The 19,444-nt window shown below is 35.9% G+C and overlaps 1 protein-coding gene across 1 annotated transcript in view; it reads left to right on the top strand.

Annotated features, from left to right (window-relative positions):
- Positions 1-11,673, top strand: part of RNF2 (ring finger protein 2) — a 56,829-nt gene extending 45,156 nt beyond the window's left edge. Inside the window, exons 3-7 of the mRNA XM_060088505.1 lie at positions 246-406; positions 1,066-1,281; positions 7,880-8,152; positions 9,221-9,392; positions 9,737-11,673. Of these exons, the coding sequence (XP_059944488.1) occupies positions 246-406; positions 1,066-1,281; positions 7,880-8,152; positions 9,221-9,392; positions 9,737-9,838 (924 nt within the window). The 3' untranslated portion in view covers positions 9,839-11,673. The remainder of the gene's footprint in view (positions 1-245; positions 407-1,065; positions 1,282-7,879; positions 8,153-9,220; positions 9,393-9,736) is intronic.
- Positions 11,674-19,444: the final 7,771 nt, after the last annotated feature.

Genomic DNA, 19,444 nt, shown 5'->3' with positions numbered 1-19,444 from the left:
AATATATAATATGTTATCTTTAGCATTAAAATAAGGGCATTTATATAATGCTTTGGTGCTGGGGCTGAGGGGAGTTGTAGGAGATTATAACTAAAACAAGATTGGTTGTGAGTTGACAGAGATGGTGACTGGGTGACGGGTATATAGATGTTCATTTTTGTCATTTTCTATATTCTTACGTTTGAACTTGTCCACGATTTTTTTTTAATTAAGTAGCATTTAATTTTAAAGTGATGCTTTTACAGGAGGCAATAACGGATGGCTTGGAAATTGTGGTTTCACCTCGAAGTCTACACAGTGAATTAATGTGCCCAATTTGTTTGGATATGTTGAAGAACACCATGACTACAAAAGAGTGTTTACATCGTTTTTGTGCAGACTGCATTATCACAGCCCTCAGAAGTGGGTATGTTAAAATGAATTATGCTAGGTACTTAAATTATACAAGGACAGTGTTCTAGTGCTCTGTGGGTTTTGAGAAATACATTTTCTATAAGTGTTCATTTGAGAATTGGAGATTTATCTAAAGTCTAGGTTTTAATTATTGGAGAATCTTTGTTTTGAAACAGTTGATTTTATATAGTTTTAGAAGCTTTTTAGGATGAGTTTTTGTTTTGAGGAAATTACAAAGCATGAAACTATGATTTTCTCACTTCTTAATTATATAAAATAATATCCTGATGAATGCTATTTTAATAAAATAATTCATAACATATAAATTAATATATATTAGTGGATAGTTTTTCCATGTGTAGCATGGATATCAGAAACAGGAAATTTAGGAAGGAATAGATTTTTATTTCTAAAATGGTTATATATAATTTATCATGGGGAAGTATTTAGTTTTTTCTCTATTGGCAAGTAGTATGGAGAGTCTCAGGTTTCAAAAATCTTGCTTAGTCACTAGTCAGATATTCAAGGAAAGTCAGGTTAATCAGTTTAAATTTCTGCGACTTAGTAAAGCTATTGGAATAAAGATGATAATTATCTGGAAGCTGGCTATTTTTGTCTTTAGCCCAAAGATACTGGCATTATTTACATTTTCTTTTCTCTCTTTTTATTTAGCAATAAAGAATGCCCTACCTGTCGGAAAAAGCTAGTTTCCAAAAGATCACTAAGACCAGACCCAAACTTTGATGCACTCATCAGCAAAATTTATCCAAGTCGTGATGAGTATGAAGCTCATCAAGAAAGAGTATTAGCCAGGATCAACAAGCACAATAATCAGCAAGCACTCAGTCACAGCATTGAGGAAGGACTGAAGATACAGGCCATGAACAGGTATATGGGAGAGAAGGCCAGGCAGGGCGGCCATTTTTCCAAATACTTTATTAAATACTGAATTAACACCCTCCATTTTGAGAAAGATAAAATGCAGTAACAAATAGTAGTTCTGTGTGGTTACCTTTTCTTGAAGGTATAAAATATGTCTCTAGGCATAATACGGTATTCCATTTAAAGTACTGGAGTCTTAAAAAAACCAAAACAAGACAAATACCCTCTTATACCCACTTAACCATTGTATTTCTCCTCTTCTCTTTAAAAGAGTTGTCTGTGCTTACTATATCCAATACTTCTACAATACTTCTACTGTTCCATTTTGAACTCCCCCAGTCAGGCTTTATCCCTTTATCCCTTTATCCCCCAGGTGATATGAGTATCACCCTTGTTGAAGTTACCATTGACCTCCACATTGCAAAACCCAGTTGCTGATTCTCAGATCTCATCTTACTTAGCAGCATTTTACACAGTTAATTTCTCTTTTCTCTTTGACTGGTTTTCTTCTGCTGGCTTTCAAGAGATGATATTCTCCTGGTTCACTTTGTGTGTCATTAGCTGTTCCTTATCTCAAACTTAACGTGTTCAGTACTGAACTTGTAATTCTTATCCCCTACTTCTCTTCATTCTTGCTCATTTTAGTTGATGGCAACTCCATCATCCTACTTGCTTTAGCCAAAAACTTTGGAGTTACCTTTAACCTCTCTTTTTCCCAGTCTGTATTCCAGTTTGTGAATAAATATATTTTTAGCTTTTTCCATAATATATCCAAATTGATCTAGGCAACCACCATCTTTCATTTGAAAGTGTTGAAATAGCCTCCTAATTGGTCTTTTTCAACTTTCCATGCTTACCTCTACATTGTCTGTTCTCAGCACAGCAGCCAGAGTGGTAAATTGGAAGTCAGGTCATAGTTCTCCTTTGCTTTGAAGCCTCTAATAGCTTCTATTCACTTTCAGGTTAACAGACTTTAATGATAGCTTCCAAGATCCTGTATAATCTGAGCACTTTCCTCACCCCATTCTCTTTTCTGCTCTGACATCTCCTGTTATGTTTAGGCTTCAGGGAGAGTCAGCATCTTCCAAAGCCACATCCCAGTAAAGCCAGCTACCAGTAAAGCCACATCCCAGTCTAGTGGCTTTCACCTTGGCTGAATATCAGAATCACTTGGAAAGCTTTTAAATCCTAGGGCCTCAAAGGCATCACTCCAGACTAAGTAAATCAAAATCTTTGATTGGGGTACAGGCATTCGTATTTTAAAGGTTCCAGAAGTGGTTCTGAAGAGCAAACTTTTAGTCTTTTACTAGGAGAAAGAATCCCCTTCATAAAATCCTTTATAGATCTTTGATTTTGCTTGAACATTTCTAGTGGTCGGAGTATGTGATAGAAGCTTCTTTCATTTGTTAATAACTTTATTAAAGCTTCTTGGCTGTTTCTGAGACGTAGCAAGCTTGTTTCTGCCTCAGGGCCTTTATACTTCTGTTCTCTCTTTCAGGAACCCTCTTCTTCTAGATAGTCCACATGGCACACACTCATTCTTCAGGTGTCTGCTAAGTTCCCGTCTTCCACCCCAGGACTCCATACTTTCTTACCCTCTCTGCCTCATTTTTCTTCATAGCACTTATCATTCTCTGAACATGTGTGTGTTATTTGCTGTACTAGAATAATATAAGCCCTAAGAGGGTAGAGACTGTGTGAGTATTACTGATTCTTATAACACCAGTACATAGAACTACGTTTGGCTTAAAGTAAATAAGTAAATAGTTTTGTATGAATATATATTTTTTTAAAGTTCTTCCCTTATACTGAATTAAAATTAGTCTTTTGTATGTAGCAGTCTTGATCTGTCTTTGTCAAAATACTTATGTTGGATTCTATATTTATTTCAGATTCTGCTTCTATCTACTAGTCCTCAAATAGTTTCATATAAATATACATTCTTATATGCTCTTCTAAAGGCTAAATATTTACATTCCTAATTTCTTTTACTACTCATATGACATTCAAGTTTGTTGGTGTATAATTCTTGAAATGCTACCTCTAGAACTGTATGTAGTGTTATGGATATGATTTGATAAATGCAGGATATGATAGGCTATTGATCTACCTCCATTATCTGAACATGATTTTATGAACGCTGCCTGAAATTACATTAATCTAGCTCTGTTCTTTGGAAAGAAGTGTGAGGTAAAAATAAATACATCAGACAAGTAACCCTGTTGAGTTTTTTGTTTGTTTCATTATTTTGGTCTTTCCATATCACGGTAGAAAATTATGATAAAAAACATAAAATTTACCATATTCAGCATTTTTAAATATACAGTGCAGTATTGTAAGTACATTCACACAGTTGTACAATCAATTTCCAGAACTCTTTTTATCTTATAAAACAAACTCTATACCCATTAAGTGACAGTTCCTCATTTCTTCCTCCTCTCCTCATCTCCTGGTAACCACCATTCTACTTTGTGTTTCTGTGATTTTGATTACTTTAAATACCTCATATATGTGCAATCATACAGTATTTGTCTTTCTGTGATTGGCTTAATGTCTTCAAAGTTTATCCATGTTGTAGCACCTGCAGAATTTCCTTTTTAAGACTAATCCATTGTATGTGTTCACATTTTTTTTTAAATAAATTTATTTATTTTTAGCTGCATTGGGTCTTTGTTGCTGCGCGCAGGCTTTCTCTAGTTGCAGTGAGCGGGGGCTACTCTTCATTGCAGTGTGCGTGCTTCTCATTGTGGTGGCTTCTCTCGTTGCAGTGGCTTCTATTGTTGCGGAGCAGGGGCTCTAGGTGTGCGGGCTTCAGTAGTTGTGGTATGCAGGCTCAGTAGTTGTGGTTTGCAGGCTCTAGAGTGCAGGCTCAGTAGTTGTGGCACACAGGCTTAGTTACTCTGCGGCATGTGGGATCTTCTAGGACTAGGGATTGAACCTGTGTCCCCTGCATTGTCAGGCAGATTCTTAACCAGTGTGCCACCAGGGAAGTCCCAGTGTTCATATATTTTTGAATCATAGTTTTGTCAATTAACATATTAGTCACCCCCTCTTAATTTTGAAATGCTGTATAGATTTCATAAACAGTATTTTATTTTTTTGGGAAAAAAAAAAGTTCTTGAGCATCTTTCCTAAGTAAGGATGCTCACTCTCACCACTTCTATTCAACATGGTATTGGAAGTCCTAGCCACAGCAGTCAAAAAAAAAAAAAGAAAGGGAGGGAGGGTATCCAAATAGGAAGGGAAGAGGTAAAATTGTCATTATATGCAAATGACATAATACTCTATAGAAAACTGTAAAGACTCCACACAAAAACTATTAGAACTAATAAATGAATTCAGCAGAGTAGCAGGATACAAGATTAATATACAGAAATCTGTTACATTTCTTTAGACTAACAACAAAATATCAGAAAGAGAAAGTAACAAAACAGAACAATCCTGTTTAAAATTGCATCAAAAAACCCCAAAAACCCTAGGAATAAATTAAACCAAGGAAGTAAAAGACCTATATGCTGAGAACTATAAAATTGATAAAGGAAATAGAAGATTCAAAGAAATGGAAAGACATCCCATGTTCTTTTTTTTTTTTTTCGCGGTTCGCGGGCCTCTCACTGTTGTGGCCTCTCCCGTTGCAGAGCACAGGCTCCAGACGCGCAGGCTCAGCGGCCATGGCTCACGGGCCCAGCCGCTCCACAGCATGTGGGATCCTCCTGGACTGGGGCACGAATCCAGGTCCCCTGCATTGGCAGGCAGACTCGCAACCACTGCGCCACCAGGGAAGCCCCCCATGTTCTTGAATTGGAAGAATTAATATTGTTAAAATGGGCATACTACTCAAAGCAGTCTATACATTTAATGCTATCCCTATCAAATTACCCATGACATTTTTCACAGAACTAGAATAAATAATCCTAAAATTTATATGAAACCACAAAAGACCTAGAATTGCCAAAGCAGTCGTGAGGAAAAAGAACAAAGCTGGAGGCATAACCCTCCCAGACTTCCGACAAGACTACAAAGCTACGGTTATGAAAACAGCATGGTACTGGTGCAAAAACAGACATACAGATCAGTGGAACAGAATAAAGAGCCCAGAAATAAACCCACACAACCTGTGGTCAACTAATCTTTGACAGAGAAGGCAAGAATATACAATGGAGAAAAGAGTTTCTTTAGCAAGTGCTGTTGGGAAAGCTGGACAGCCACATGTAAATCAATGAAGTTAGAACATTCCTTCATACCATACACAAAAGTAAACTAAAAATGTCTTAAAGACTTAAATATAAGACATGACACGATAAAACTCCTAGAAGAGAGTATAGGCAAAACATTCTCTGATGTAAATTGTAGCAATATTTTTTTAGATCAGTCTCCCAAGGCAAAATAAATAAAAGCAAAAGTAAACAAATGAGACCTAATCAAACTTATATGCCTTTGCACAGCAAAGGAAACCGTAAACAAAACAAAAAGACAGCATACGGACTGGGAGAAAATAGTTGCAAATGATGAGACTGACAAGGGCTTAATTTCAAAAATATATAAACACCTCATACAACTCAGTAGCAAAAATCAAACAACCCAATCAAAAAATTGACAGAAGACCTAAATAGGCATTTCTCCAAAGAAGACATACAGGTAGCCAGCAGGCACATGAAAAGATGCTCAACATCACTGATTATTAGAGAAATGCAAATAAAAACTACAATGAGGTATCACCTTACTCTGATCTGAATGGCCATCATCAAAAAGTCTACAAATAATAAATGCTGGAGAAGGTGTGGAGAAAAGGGAGCCAGCCCGCCTACACTGTTGGTGGAAATGTAAATTGGTGCAGCCACTGTGGAGAACAGTATGGAGGTTCCTTAAAAAACTAAAAATAGAGTTACTGTATGATCCAGCAGTCCCACTCCGGGGCATATATCCAGAAAAGGTGAAAACTAATTTGAAAAGATACATGCATCCCAATGTTCATTGTAGCACTGTTTACATTAGTCAAGATATGGAAGCAACCTAAGTGTCCATAACAGATGAATGGATAAAGAAGGTGTGGTACGTACACACACACACCCACACACACACCCACACACACACACTGGAATATTAGCCATAAAAAATGAAATAATGTCATTCGTAGCAAAAGTGGAGATTATCATACTGAGTGAAGTCAGAGAAAGACAAATATATGATATCACTTATATGTGGAATCTAAAAAATAATACACATGAACTTATTTACAAAACAGACTCACGGACATGGAAAACAAACATATTTACCAAAGGGGAAAAGGGGAGGGGGAGGCATAAATTAGAGGAGTATGGGTTTAACAGATACACACCACTATATATGAAATAGATAAACAACAAGGATTTACTGTATATAGCACAAGAAACTATATTCAATATCTTGTAATAACCTACAATGGAAAATAATCTGAAAAAGAATTTTATATACATATGTATGTATGTGTGTGTGTGTATAACTTACTTTACTGTACACCCAGAACTAACACAGAATTGTAAATCAACTATAGTTCAATTAAAAAAAAAAGTTCTTGAGCATCTTTCCCAAGCAGTGGGCTATTACTTCCTTGTTCTGGCAATAAAAATGTAGTAATGACACTATTCTTAGAAGTGCATTTCGTTCTTTCCCATTTCTTTTTCATCACATATTCTCTCCTTTTTTCTTGTGTATACAGCTGGAGAGGCAATACATATGGTAGAAAGAATGTGTATCATGTTCTTTCTCTGGTTCTGGTGCTTACTAGCTTATAACCGTGGGCCTTGGACCTCAGTTTTGTTGGTTTTTCTCAATTATAAAATAATAACGTTAACTGCCTTGATAGTTGTTTTGATGGGTAAATAAGATGTATACACAAAGTACCTTGCCCAGTTACTGGTTTTTAGTATTTGAGCTTGGTAGAGAGCTGCTTCTGTGTTTATGCTCCATATTTAGATACCATCTCATCTTCTGCATTGGAATAATTTTGCATTGCATTAGCGGACTTTGGGTGAGGTCAGCAGCGGGCAGGTAGTGCTTACCATTACTCTTAAATCCTGTTTCCTTAAGAAATTCTAATTAAAAAGGCATAAATATCTTCCCTCAGAACTGTAAATTTTTCATAACTGAATTATGCCTTTCTTTAGATTTAAAAATCTCATAATAAAGGAAATCATCAAAATGTAAATATTTGCCAATAATCCCTATAATCAATAAAGAAAATTTTTAAGGGAATATAAACATTTGTTTAATTTATTCAAATGTTTGCCTGTGTATAAGTGACGTTCCCCAGACCTTTCAGGGACATGTGGGAAATAAATGACATTATTCAACTTGGAGCAAGTTCAGTTATCAAGATGTTTTTAGAATTTAGTTTTTGGGGTTTTTTTTTTTTTTTGGCTACGCTGCGCGGCTTGCGGGATCTCAGTTCCCCGACCAGGGGTTGAACCCAGGCCATGACAGTAAAAGCCTGGAATCCTAACCATTGGGCCACCAGGGAACTTAGAATTTAGTAAATTCAGTAAACATACTTCAAAATGGATGCACTGAAAAGGCCTAAATGAAGATTTTCTGTTTTTTGTTTTGTTTTGTTTTCCTTAACTAGATTACAGCGAGGCAAGAAACAACAGATTGAAAATGGTAGTGGAGCAGAAGACAATGGAGACAGTTCTCACTGTAGTAATGCATCCACACATAGCAATCAGGAAGCAGGACCTAGTAACAAACGGACCAAAACATCCGATGATTCTGGGCTTGAGCTTGATAATAACAATGCAGCAGTGGCAATTGATCCAGTAACGGATGGTGCTAGTGAAATTGAATTAGTATTCAGGCCTCATCCCACACTTATGGAAAAAGATGACAGTGCACAGACAAGGTAAGCGTGTGGGTTAGTTTCAGATTATCTGAATTTAGAACGTTAAGGAGTTAAAAGGCAATTTTAGATAAGAATTAAGGGTGATATTTGTCATCCCATTGATTGCCAGGGTTTGGTTGGATATTTTGGCTGCCCGCATTGTTGTTTTTGTCTTTCCTCATGTGCTTCCCACCCACAGTTGTATATCTGAAAGGAATGACCTTTCTAGGTAGAGGAGGAGAAAGGATCATTTAAGTTTCTTAACAGTGATGCTAGGGTGCCAGTAGGCTCTAAAATTCATGCTGGCCAGGATGGCTGCTTTACCACTATATAACTCTAGAGAGCCTGCCCTTAAGTGCATATAAGCATCAAATATTTGTTGAGTGAGTGAGTAAATGGTATATGATGCTTTAAAAAACGATTAGCACTTCAGTGCTTAGTCTTAAAAACCTAAAATTTATTAATTCTTAGACAAGAAGAAATTTGCTCATATTCTTAGTATTCTTCTTGCTGCTGTAGACTCAAAACTCTGATCATTGGGGTTGAGGGGTATGTTCTTTTTTTTCCCTCTCAGTACAGTGTTATTTCTATTTGATTTTTGTCATTTTATGTCATATTTTATGGATGGTAAGGTAGGTAGAGCTTTTATGGCCTGGTAGATAGTGAGCTTGTACTTTTCCCATTTCTGTACCTTTTCAATAAGAAATTTTTAGATAATAGAGGAATAAATTTCTGATATTATTTTGTCAATAATTGAGACAGTTTACATTTTATATACCTTTTTAGAAATGTATTAGTTTTTTGTTTTTTGTTTTGCGGTATGCGGGCCTCTCACTGTTTGTGGCCTCTCCCGTTGCGGAGCATAGGCTCCGGACACGCAGGCTCAGCGGCCATGGCTCACGGGCCTAGCCGCTCCGTGGCATGTGGGATCTTCCCAGACCAGGGCACGAACCCGTGTCCCCTGCATCGGCAGGCGGACTCTCAACCACTGTGCCACCAGGGAAGCCCCTAGAAATGTATTAGTTTTATAATTTATGTATATTTTATCACTAATCTAGAAATTAAGGTTTTAATGATTTATTTTTCCAGATACATAAAGACTTCAGGTAATGCCACTGTTGATCACTTATCCAAGTATTTGGCTGTGAGGTTAGCTTTAGAAGAACTTCGAAGCAAAGGAGAATCAAACCAGATGAACCTTGATACAGCCAGTGAGAAGCAGTATACCATTTACATAGCAACAGCCAGTGGCCAGTTCACTGTAAGTATTTAAAATAATAGGCTGTTGAAATTGGGAGTACATTGATCATCTGAGAGTGGCAGGTTGTGGGGTGGGGCCTAATAAAATGGTACAGACCCTGGAAGAAGGAGAAATTGCAGCAGGTAGTTAACTTGATACATCCTTTGTTCTTTTATGAATAGTGTAAGTGACAACAAGTTTATCTTAAGATTTTTTTTAAGGTGGACTTTTTTTTAAATTGGGGTATAGTTGTTTTACAGTGTTGTGCTAAGATGGACTTTTCTGTTTGTTCCATCTCACAATTTTGTGCTTTGAGCAGTTTTCATAATTCTTTCTTTTTTTGTTTGTTTTTGTGTTTGTTTTAGGTGTTAAATGGCTCTTTTTCTTTGGAATTGGTCAGTGAGAAATACTGGAAGGTGAACAAACCCATGGAACTTTATTATGCACCCACAAAGGAGCACAAATGAGCTTTTACTAAAACCAATTCTGAGAATGAACTTTTTTATAGCCTATTTCTTTAATATTAAAGATGTACCGTCATTACTTTTATGGACAGAACATTGGATATGTTGTTCAGTTTTCTTTCTGAGCCAGATTCGTTTACACTATTAGAATCTTTTCCCCTTAATTTAAGATATCCTTTTTTGGAAGGGACTGCAGTTATTCAGTACTTTTTCTTTCCTTTTAAAACTATATCTAGGTTGTGTGTTTTCACAAAGTGTGGTTCCATTTGGAGCATCTTGGAGCTTTTGACCCAGGAATTTTTCATAGTTCTGTATTCTTAAGTGAAGATTCAGTTGGCCGTCCTTTCCCCTCCCCTCAAAAAGTTTTTTAGGCCTACAGAATGTTAAATAATATGTATTTTGACTTTTTTTCCTGGAGTCTTGTATATTTATAGTTTTCTATATAAGCTGTAGTATCTTCATGAAGACCAAGGCTCAAATTTACTGTGCGTAAAAAACAATTCTCATAGGATTATTATTTTCATGGTGTTTTCTTCCATAATATCTCATTTAAAAAAAAAAGTTCTTTATGAACTTAGTGTCCATTGTCATGCAATGTTATTTTCTTCCATTTTTTTCTCTCTAATTTTGGAATTTCTGATCCTGGGAAAGAGAACCAAACAAGATCTCAAGTTCTGTGAGAACTTGGTTCATTCACAGATTTCATTGAAAAAAGAAAAATTAAATTGGTTTTATGTAGTCTTCAAGTGTATATTTAAAAAAAGTCTTTTTTTGCATTAGTTCTACTGTCACCTTAGTTCCTTTATTATGTGTTATGTTTTTTCCTATTAAAATACCAGAGACATGGAGATATTTTGCACTTTAGCCTTGATGAAAAGTACAAGATATGTTCAAAGCTTCCCTGATTTCTTTTCTTATTGGTAGCCACATAAGTTTCAAAAATAATATGGTACATAGAAGTAACAATGGGGAAAAATTTGCTTCTGTTTGAAAAGTGTGTTTAGCATTTTGGGTTGCCATATCAGTTTATAAATTTGGTGCTCTGCTAATTATACTCTTTCTAGAGAAGCAAGTTAATGGAGCTTGAGCCCTGCCTTGATGTGTAGTGAAAGATAATTCTGTAGAAGAATGTCAGCCAGCATGGTAAAGTTGTTCTACTCTTCTTAATTTAGTTTTATACTGAAGGACAGTGTTTGGTGTTTAGAGCCAAAAGGCTTTATGATTACAGGTCAGAAATAAGATTGACTTGCGTTTTATTTTTCGTCCCTGTCCTGATTCCAGGTATGTTTCCAAGTTTATATTATCAAGGTATTTACAAAAATATGTTTGCATTGAGAATTAACCATAAAAGGTTTTTGCCAGGGGAGAGTCATCCTCTAATACCATTGTAACTAAAGCCTGTCTAGTCATTGTAAATATTTACCTGTCATTTTTGACAGATTGGGGCCAGCTTGATGTTTTAAATCTTCACCCCAATATGCAAATTAAAATGCTTGTTCAATTTTTTACCATTTTATTGAAAATATTTAAAATCTGTTTTTACCTTGGGAATCTGTGCCACGAAATTTGAAAACCACCAAAAATCAAGGGAAATTTTGTATTCAGTTCCTTTTCTGGTATAATGTTAAATTGTATAGATTATTAATGCATGTCCACTGAATATAACCCTGGTTTTGTGGTATAACTGCTTAGATTTTATTGGTGACATTAGGTTAGTGGTTGCATTAAATAACTAAATTCCCATTGTGATTATTAATTGAAATTTGTCTTTAAGCAAAAAGTTATTTGTGAATATAAGCTTTGTGCTTATAGAATGTATGTGTTTTTATCTGTCAGTATGGGAGGATGTAAATTCTTTGCATCATTAGTGAATTTATTGGATGTGTAATCCTTTGAAAAATATAATTATAGGTATTTGATAAGAGCATTGAGTGTGTAGTGTCGTGTGTGTGTATGTATGTGTATGTGTGTGTGTTTTGGAGGGTGGGTACTATTTACTATTAACTACCAGCCATTTCATAAAGTATTTATTATCTAAGTAACTTCTATAACCACCGTCTCACCTGAGGAACAAAAGGCTCACTAAATAGGACCTTTGGATAATACATTATCATTTAAAAATTTATTATGATAAAGTATATATATAACCTAATTTATCATTTTAACCATACAATTAATTCAGTGACATTAAGATATATTCACAATGTTGTATAACCATCACCACTATCTATTTACAGAACTATTACCCCAGTCAGAAACTCTGTACCTGTTAAATGATAATTCCACATTACCACTCCTACCCCCAGCTCCTGGTAAACTCTGTTCTACTTTCTCTCTTTGACGTTGACTATTTTAGGCACCTTATACATGTGGAATCATACAGTATTTGTCCTTTGTGTCTTATTTCTCATAGCATAATGGTTTTAAGATTCATCCATGTTGTAGCATGTATCAGAATTTTATTCCTTTTTATGGCTGAATAATATTCCACTGTATAAATTTACCACATTTCTTTTATCCATTCATCTGTTGATGGGCCCTTAGATTGCTGGACATTTAGCTGTTGTGAATAATGCTGCTATGACCATTTTTGTACAAGTATCTGTGTGAGTCCCTGCTTTAAATTCTTTTGGGTATATACCTGGGAGTGAAGTTGTTGAATCACGTGGTAATTCTATATTTAATTTTTTGAGGAACTGCAAACTTTTCCACAGTGGCTGCACCATTTTGCAATGCTTCCAGCAATGTAGAAGGATTCCACTTTCTCCATATCCTAACTAACACTTATTTTTTTGTTCTTGTTTTTAATAGCTGTCATGATGGATGTGAAGTGTTATTTCATTGTGGTTTTGATTGCATTTCCCTAATGGCTTGTGATGCTAAGCATCTTTTCATGTACTTATTAGCCATTTGTATATATCTTCTGTGGAGAAATGTCTATTTAAGTCTTTTGCTCATTTTTAATTGGGTTGTTTTTCTGTGTGTGTTGTAGGAGTTCTTGATATATTCTGGATATTAATCTGTCATCAGATATATGATTTACAGGTATTTTCTCCCGTTCTGTGGGTTGCATTTTTCACTCTTTCAGTAGTGTCCTTTGATGTACCAAAGTTTTTAATTTTGATGAAGTCCAGTTTTTCTTTCTGTTGCCTGTTCTTTTGGTGTCATATCCAAGAAGGCATTGCCAAATCCAGTATCACGAAGGTTTTCCTCCAAGAGTTTAGATCTTTGATCCATTTTGAGTTTTGTATATGGTGAAAGATAAGGATTCACCTTTGTTTGCATTTGGATTTCCACTTTCCCCAGCAACATCTGTTGAAAAGACTGCCCTTTCTCCATTGAATGGTCCTGGCAGCCTTAATTAATTAATTTTCAATTGATGATTATATGTCATGGTTTATTTCTGAGGTCATATTCCATTGGTCTGTATGACTGTTCTTTTGCCAGTACCAGTCAGTTTTGATTATTGTAGCTTTGTAATTAGTTTTACATTATCATTTTAAATCTTAATGCTGGGGAAGACAATATTTCACTTGTACGTTTAAGAAAATTGAGGCTTAGGATTCTGACTTGGACAACTAAACAAGAAATAATTAAAATTCCAGATGAGAAGAGGTGTCTCTTGAATTCCCATCACATTTCTAGTTAGAAATATTTGGTTTTCTAAGTCTTAGAAACATGATTATTAGAAAGGAATAGTAATTAGTGTTCCATTGTTGTAATTATAAAAATGGCTTCTTTGAGAACTTAATGAAGTAAGGACCTCTGAAAATCTGATGTTCCATAAAAGCAATGAGAACACTAAAAGTTGTCAAAATCAACTTTGTCAGAACCCTAAAAATTAACTAAAGACTGCCAATAGTCTAAAAAGCACTTATTCAACAGAAACCGTTAACAATATATTTTGTAACGTGTGTGTGTGTATGTATGTATGTATGTATGTATGTGTTATACTGCTTAAGAACCCTGCTTTAGAGTCTGGATTTAAATTCCAAAATTCCAATGCAATCTGCCTGGATTTAAATTCCATGCATCACTAGCCTTGGACAGGTGATGCCAAGGTCATCATTTGACCTTGGGCAATTCTTTTTTTGTTTCTCCAGCACCCACCCGCAATGGGCAAGTTAGTTTGTAACATTTTATATTGCCCTATCTTTCCCTAGTTCCAGGGTAGCCTTGAAAACAAGTAGCGTTGCAACTATGGTAGCTGTTAAAACCAGCAGCCTAGTTGCTACTGGAGGGGACTTGAAACTAACCAAAAAGCCCACCCCAGAGAACTGTCACTATTTGACCTGTCTGGTACCTCACTGAAAAGCTCTATTCTCAGAGCTTGTCTTTATTTAACCTGACTCCACTCGCTGTGTGCAAACAGCTCTGTCTTCAGCCTGTTTGTGGAAAGCAGCTGCAGTTGTTTACCATAGAAGCTGCCTGAGGCAGTGATAACAATTGGGGCTAAAAAGACACTGACCAAAAAACAAAAGGAAAAGCTGAGGAATGACATATCTGTAGAGGACTTTGAAAAACTCCAGCATATTCCTGGGAATCTAGAAGGCCACATGCACAAGGCTGTATGCGTGCCCAAGAGAAAAATGAAGAAGGCACCATTCTCACCTGTGACAGAACTTGAGGCTCTGCAAGTAGGAAGTGAAGGCCAAGGCAGAGTTGTAAACTGCGTGTTGGGGTGTTGAAGGCCTATCCCAACACATTCACAGAGCACTTCTTCAATGCTAGGAGAGTTATTGTTTGAAGGCATTTAAGGAGATTTCTGTCCAATCATTAGCTGACTTCTAAGCTAACAAAACAGAATATAGTGGTCACACTCAGCAAAGAATGCAGACTTTACAGAATTAGCCCAAGAAGTTCACTAACAAATAGCAAAAACAACAAACCCTGGGGAGGGAAGGGATTCTGTTGTTCAGAGTTGCCACATTATATTAAACATCTAGTCTCAACAAAAATTTACAAGACATGCAAAGAAACAAAGTGTCTGGGAGGAAGCCCAGATGTTTGACTTATTAAGCAAAAACTGTTAGCTTTTAAAAGCATGTTCAAAGAACTAAAAGAAACTATATCTTAAAAGCTAAATTTGAGGATAATCTTTCACTAAATAGAGAATAAAAGTAAAGAGAAATTATGATAAAAGAACCAAACAGAAATCCTGTATTTGAAAAATATAACAAGTGAAATAAATTCAGTAGAGGGCCTCAAAAGCAGATTTGAACTGGTAGAAATATTCAACAAACTTGAACAGAGGTATCAAGAGGTATCAATTGAGAGTGTCCTCTCAGAAAAAAGGGAAAGGAATAGAAACTAACACAGCATTGTAAGTCAACTATACCCCAATATAAAATAAAAATTAAATTAAAAAAAGGAGTGAAGGGGATAAAAAGCTGCAGAGATCTGTGGGACACTGTCAAGTGTATTAGCATAATGGGGGTCCTAGAAGGAGAGGAGAGAAAGGGGCACAAAGTGTATTTGAAGAAATAATTGTCCAAAACTTTAGAATTTTATGAAAAAGAATCCGTACATGTCAGAAGCTTAACTAATGCTAAGTAAGACAGACTTTCAGAAGCAGTGAGAGAAAAGTGATTGCATACAAGGTGTCTTTATTAAGATTAACAACTCACTTCTCATGGGAAATCATGGAGGCTGAGAGAGTAGTGAATGACATAAAAAGCACTGAAAGAAAAAGACAGTCCACCTAGAATTCTGTATGCCACAAAATTATTCCTCAAAAATGAAAGAAGTTAAGATGTTCACACATAAAAACAGAACAAATTTGTCACTAGCAGACCTGCCTGCCTTACAAGAAATACTAAAGAATCCTTTAGGAAGAAATGGAAGGTCATTAGATAGTAAGTTGAATCCGCACAAGTAAGTAGCACTGGTAAAGTTAACTACATAATTAAACATAAAGGACAGAATATTTGTATTAGCTTGGGCTGCTATAACAAAATACCATAGACTGGATGGCTTAAACAGCATACATTTGTTTCTCATAGCTCTGGAGGCTGGGAAGTCCAAGATCGAGGGGTGGGTAGCTTCAGTTCCTGGTGAGGGCCCTCTTCCTGGCTTGTAGACAGCTGCTTTATCACTGTTTCCCTGCATGGTAGAGAGCTCTGGTTTCTTTCTTTTCTTATAAGGACACTAGGCCCATAATGGGGGCCCCACTCTCATGACCTCATCTGAACCTAAATACCTCCTGTAGGCCCAACCTCCAGCTACCATTACATAATGGGTTTGGGGAAGAGACATTGAGTCTGCAATAGTACTTTTTATTTGTAAGTCTTCTGATTTAAAAGAAAATCACAGACAGTAATAAATATGAGACTGTTGAATGGGTTATAATGTGTATAGATGTAATTTGTATGGCAATAGCATAAAACACCAAGGAGGGAGGAGCTATATTGGAGCAAAGGTTTTATAGACTGGAAATTAAATTGGTGTTAATCTGCAGTCAGATTATTTTAAATTAAGATGTTATCATCCCTAGCACAACCACTAAAACAATAACTCCAAAATCAGTAAAAGGAATTAAAATGGTATATAAGAAATTAACATTTAACACAAAAGAAGGCTGTAATAGAGGAATAGAGAAATAAGACATAACAGAGAAGACGATAAGCAAACTGGCAGATACAAATCCTGTTACCATGAATTAAATTGGATGTGAATGGATGAAACAGTCCAATAAAAGGCAGTTGGCAGAATGGATTTAAAACATGCAACTATATGCTATCCACAAGAGACATGCTTAGTTTCAAATAAACAGATTGGTTGAAAGTAAAAGGGTGGAAAACATCAACAGTAACCAAAAGAACCTAAATAGCTATACTAATTTTAGACAAAAGAGACCTTGGGCTTTCCTGGTGGCGCAGTGGTTAAGAATCTGCCTGCCAATGCAGGGGACATGGGTTCGAGCCCTGGTCTGGGAAGATCCTACATGCTGCAGAGCAACAAAGCCTGTGCACCACAGCTACTGAGCCTGTGCTCTAGAGCCTGCGAGACACAACTCTTGAGCCCGTGTGCCACAACTACTGAAGCCCGCGCACCTAGAGCCCATGCTCTGCAGTAAGAGAAGCCACCCAATGAGAAGCCCGTGCACCGCAACAAAGAGCAGCCCCCTGCTCCCCGCAACTAGAGAAAGTGCAGCAACGAAGACCCAACACAGCCAAAAATAAAGAAATTTATTTAAAAAAAGAGACCTTAAGACAAAAATTGTTAGTAGAGACATAATCATTTATAATGATAAAAGAGCCAGTCTTCAGGAAAATGTAACAATTGTAAATATGTGTCCACCAAACAACAGGACCCTAAAATACATTCCCAGATTAGGCAGAAACCAGCAAAATTGAAGGGAGAAATAGACAATTCAACAATAATAGTTGAAGTCAACACCCTGTTTTCATAGTGGACAGTTTAACTTGGTAGAAGATCAACAAGGAAATAGACTTGAACAGCACTGTAAACCAACTAGATCTAACATAGCAAGAGAAAACTTTACCCAACAATAGTAGAATACATATTCTCAAGTGGACATAGAATGTTCTCCAGGGTCAGCGATAAGCTAGATCATAAAACAAGCCTCAGTAAATTAAAAGAAAAAATTATTCAGTTTATGGACTTTGGCTACAATGAAATGAAATTAGAATTCAATAGCAGAAGGAAATTTCGTTAATTCATAAATATGTGGAAATTAACCAATACTTTAAAAAGGTCGGAGGAAATATCAAAAAGCAAATTGGAAAATATTTTGAAGTGAATGAAAATGAAGACACAACATAGTAGAACTTATAGGATGCTGTGTTTAGAGGGAAAATTACAGGTGTAGATATTAACAAAGGAAATCTCAAACTAATAACCTTCCACCTTAAGACTGTAAAGAGCAAACTAACCATAAAACAAGCATAAGGGGGGGAAAACATTGAAGCAGAAATAACTGAAATAGGTCATAGGAAAACAAAAAAATAAAAGATGGTTCTTTGAAAACATCAACAAAATTGACAAACCTGTTGAGAAGACTCAGATTACTAAGATCAGCAATGAAGGATATCTACTGACCTTATAGAAAGAAAAATGATTATAAGGGAATAATATGAACAGTTGTATGCCAACGAATTAGGTAACCTAGATCAAATGGACAAATTCCTATAAAGACACAAACTCTGAAACTGGCTCAAGAACAAATTGAAAATCTGAATAGATTTATAATAGATTGAATTAGTTACAAAAAAACAAACAAAAAATAATAACTTCCCACAGAGAAAAATGCCCAGACCCAAATGACTACACTGGTGAATTCTACCAAATGTTTACAGAACTAAAACCAGTCCTTTGTAAATTCTCATAAAAAATAGAGTATACTTTCTAACTCATTCTGTGAGGCTAGTATTTACGCTGGTACCAAAACCAAAGGCATCACAAGAAAAGAAAACTACAGATCAGTGTTTCTTATGAATACAGACATGAATCTCAAACAACAACAACAAAAAGCCCTACTAGCATGCCAAATCCAACAACATATAAAATGATTAATATAGGACATCTGATTCTAGGAAGATGGAGTAGTATTTTCCCAGAATAGGCAGACAGAAAATAGACTAGTCATTGCTAAGGGCTGGAGAAAGATTGAAGATTATGGCTATGGGGTTTCTTCTTGGGGCAGTGAAAATTAGTGATTCTAAAGTTGGTGATGCTTGTACAACTCTGAATATTTAAACCCCCCTGAAACAATTCCTTAAATAATACTTTAAAAGGGTGCATCTTATGGTAAGTGTCTTATATCTCAATAAGGTGGTTATTTTTTAAAATGACTCCTTTATAGAAGACAAATGGGTCTTCAGTTACAGATACAACTTTCTGTACCATTCAGCATACTCTTAGTCTAACCCTACCAGCCTTTTGGGCCCAGTTAAAATTAGAGATGTATCTTAGATGGTGTCTAAGGTTGCTTCCAGCTTAAACATTTAATGATGCATTCTGATGCTTACAAACAGCATGTTTTCTTATCACAGATGATTTATTTGTTATAAATCTGTGACCTTTTTGAATATGGCTATACATTTTATTTTACAGAAATTCTCCTGTAGCTGCTATGCGTTTGAAAGTTTACAGCTAGAAACCACAAGCTTCCTTTTGTAATTTTATTTAATTAGGAATTGATTTAATAAATAAATGAGTTGTGTAGCTAATCTGTGATTATTTTAGCAGAATGTAATTGAAGAGCTCTCTTCAGTGTTCTTAAGTTATACAAAATTTCTTTCAAATGAGCTCCTCAGAATCTGAAGTGATATTCTTTCATTGTGTATAGCCCTTAATACCAGTCTCCACTTCAGGTGGCTGTTTTAGTTTGCTGGGTCTGCCATAACGAACAGACAGATGGCTTAAACAACAGAAATTTATTTTCTCACAGTTCTGGAGGTTAAAATTCCAAGATCAAGGTGTTGGCAGAATTGTTTCTCCTGAGGCCTTTCTTCTTGGTTTGTAGATGACATCTTCTCCTTTTGTTATCACGTGGTATTTCCTCTGTGCGTGTGTGTCCTAATTTCTTATAAGGACACCAGTCATACCAGATTAGGGCCTATCCCCAGTGACCTCATTGAATCTAAA

This window comes from Mesoplodon densirostris, chromosome 2 (assembly GCF_025265405.1).
Source record: "Mesoplodon densirostris isolate mMesDen1 chromosome 2, mMesDen1 primary haplotype, whole genome shotgun sequence".
Lineage (NCBI taxonomy): Eukaryota > Metazoa > Chordata > Mammalia > Artiodactyla > Ziphiidae > Mesoplodon > Mesoplodon densirostris.
Note: the sequence above shows the minus strand (reverse complement) of the source record. Positions and strands in the feature narration are given on the sequence as shown.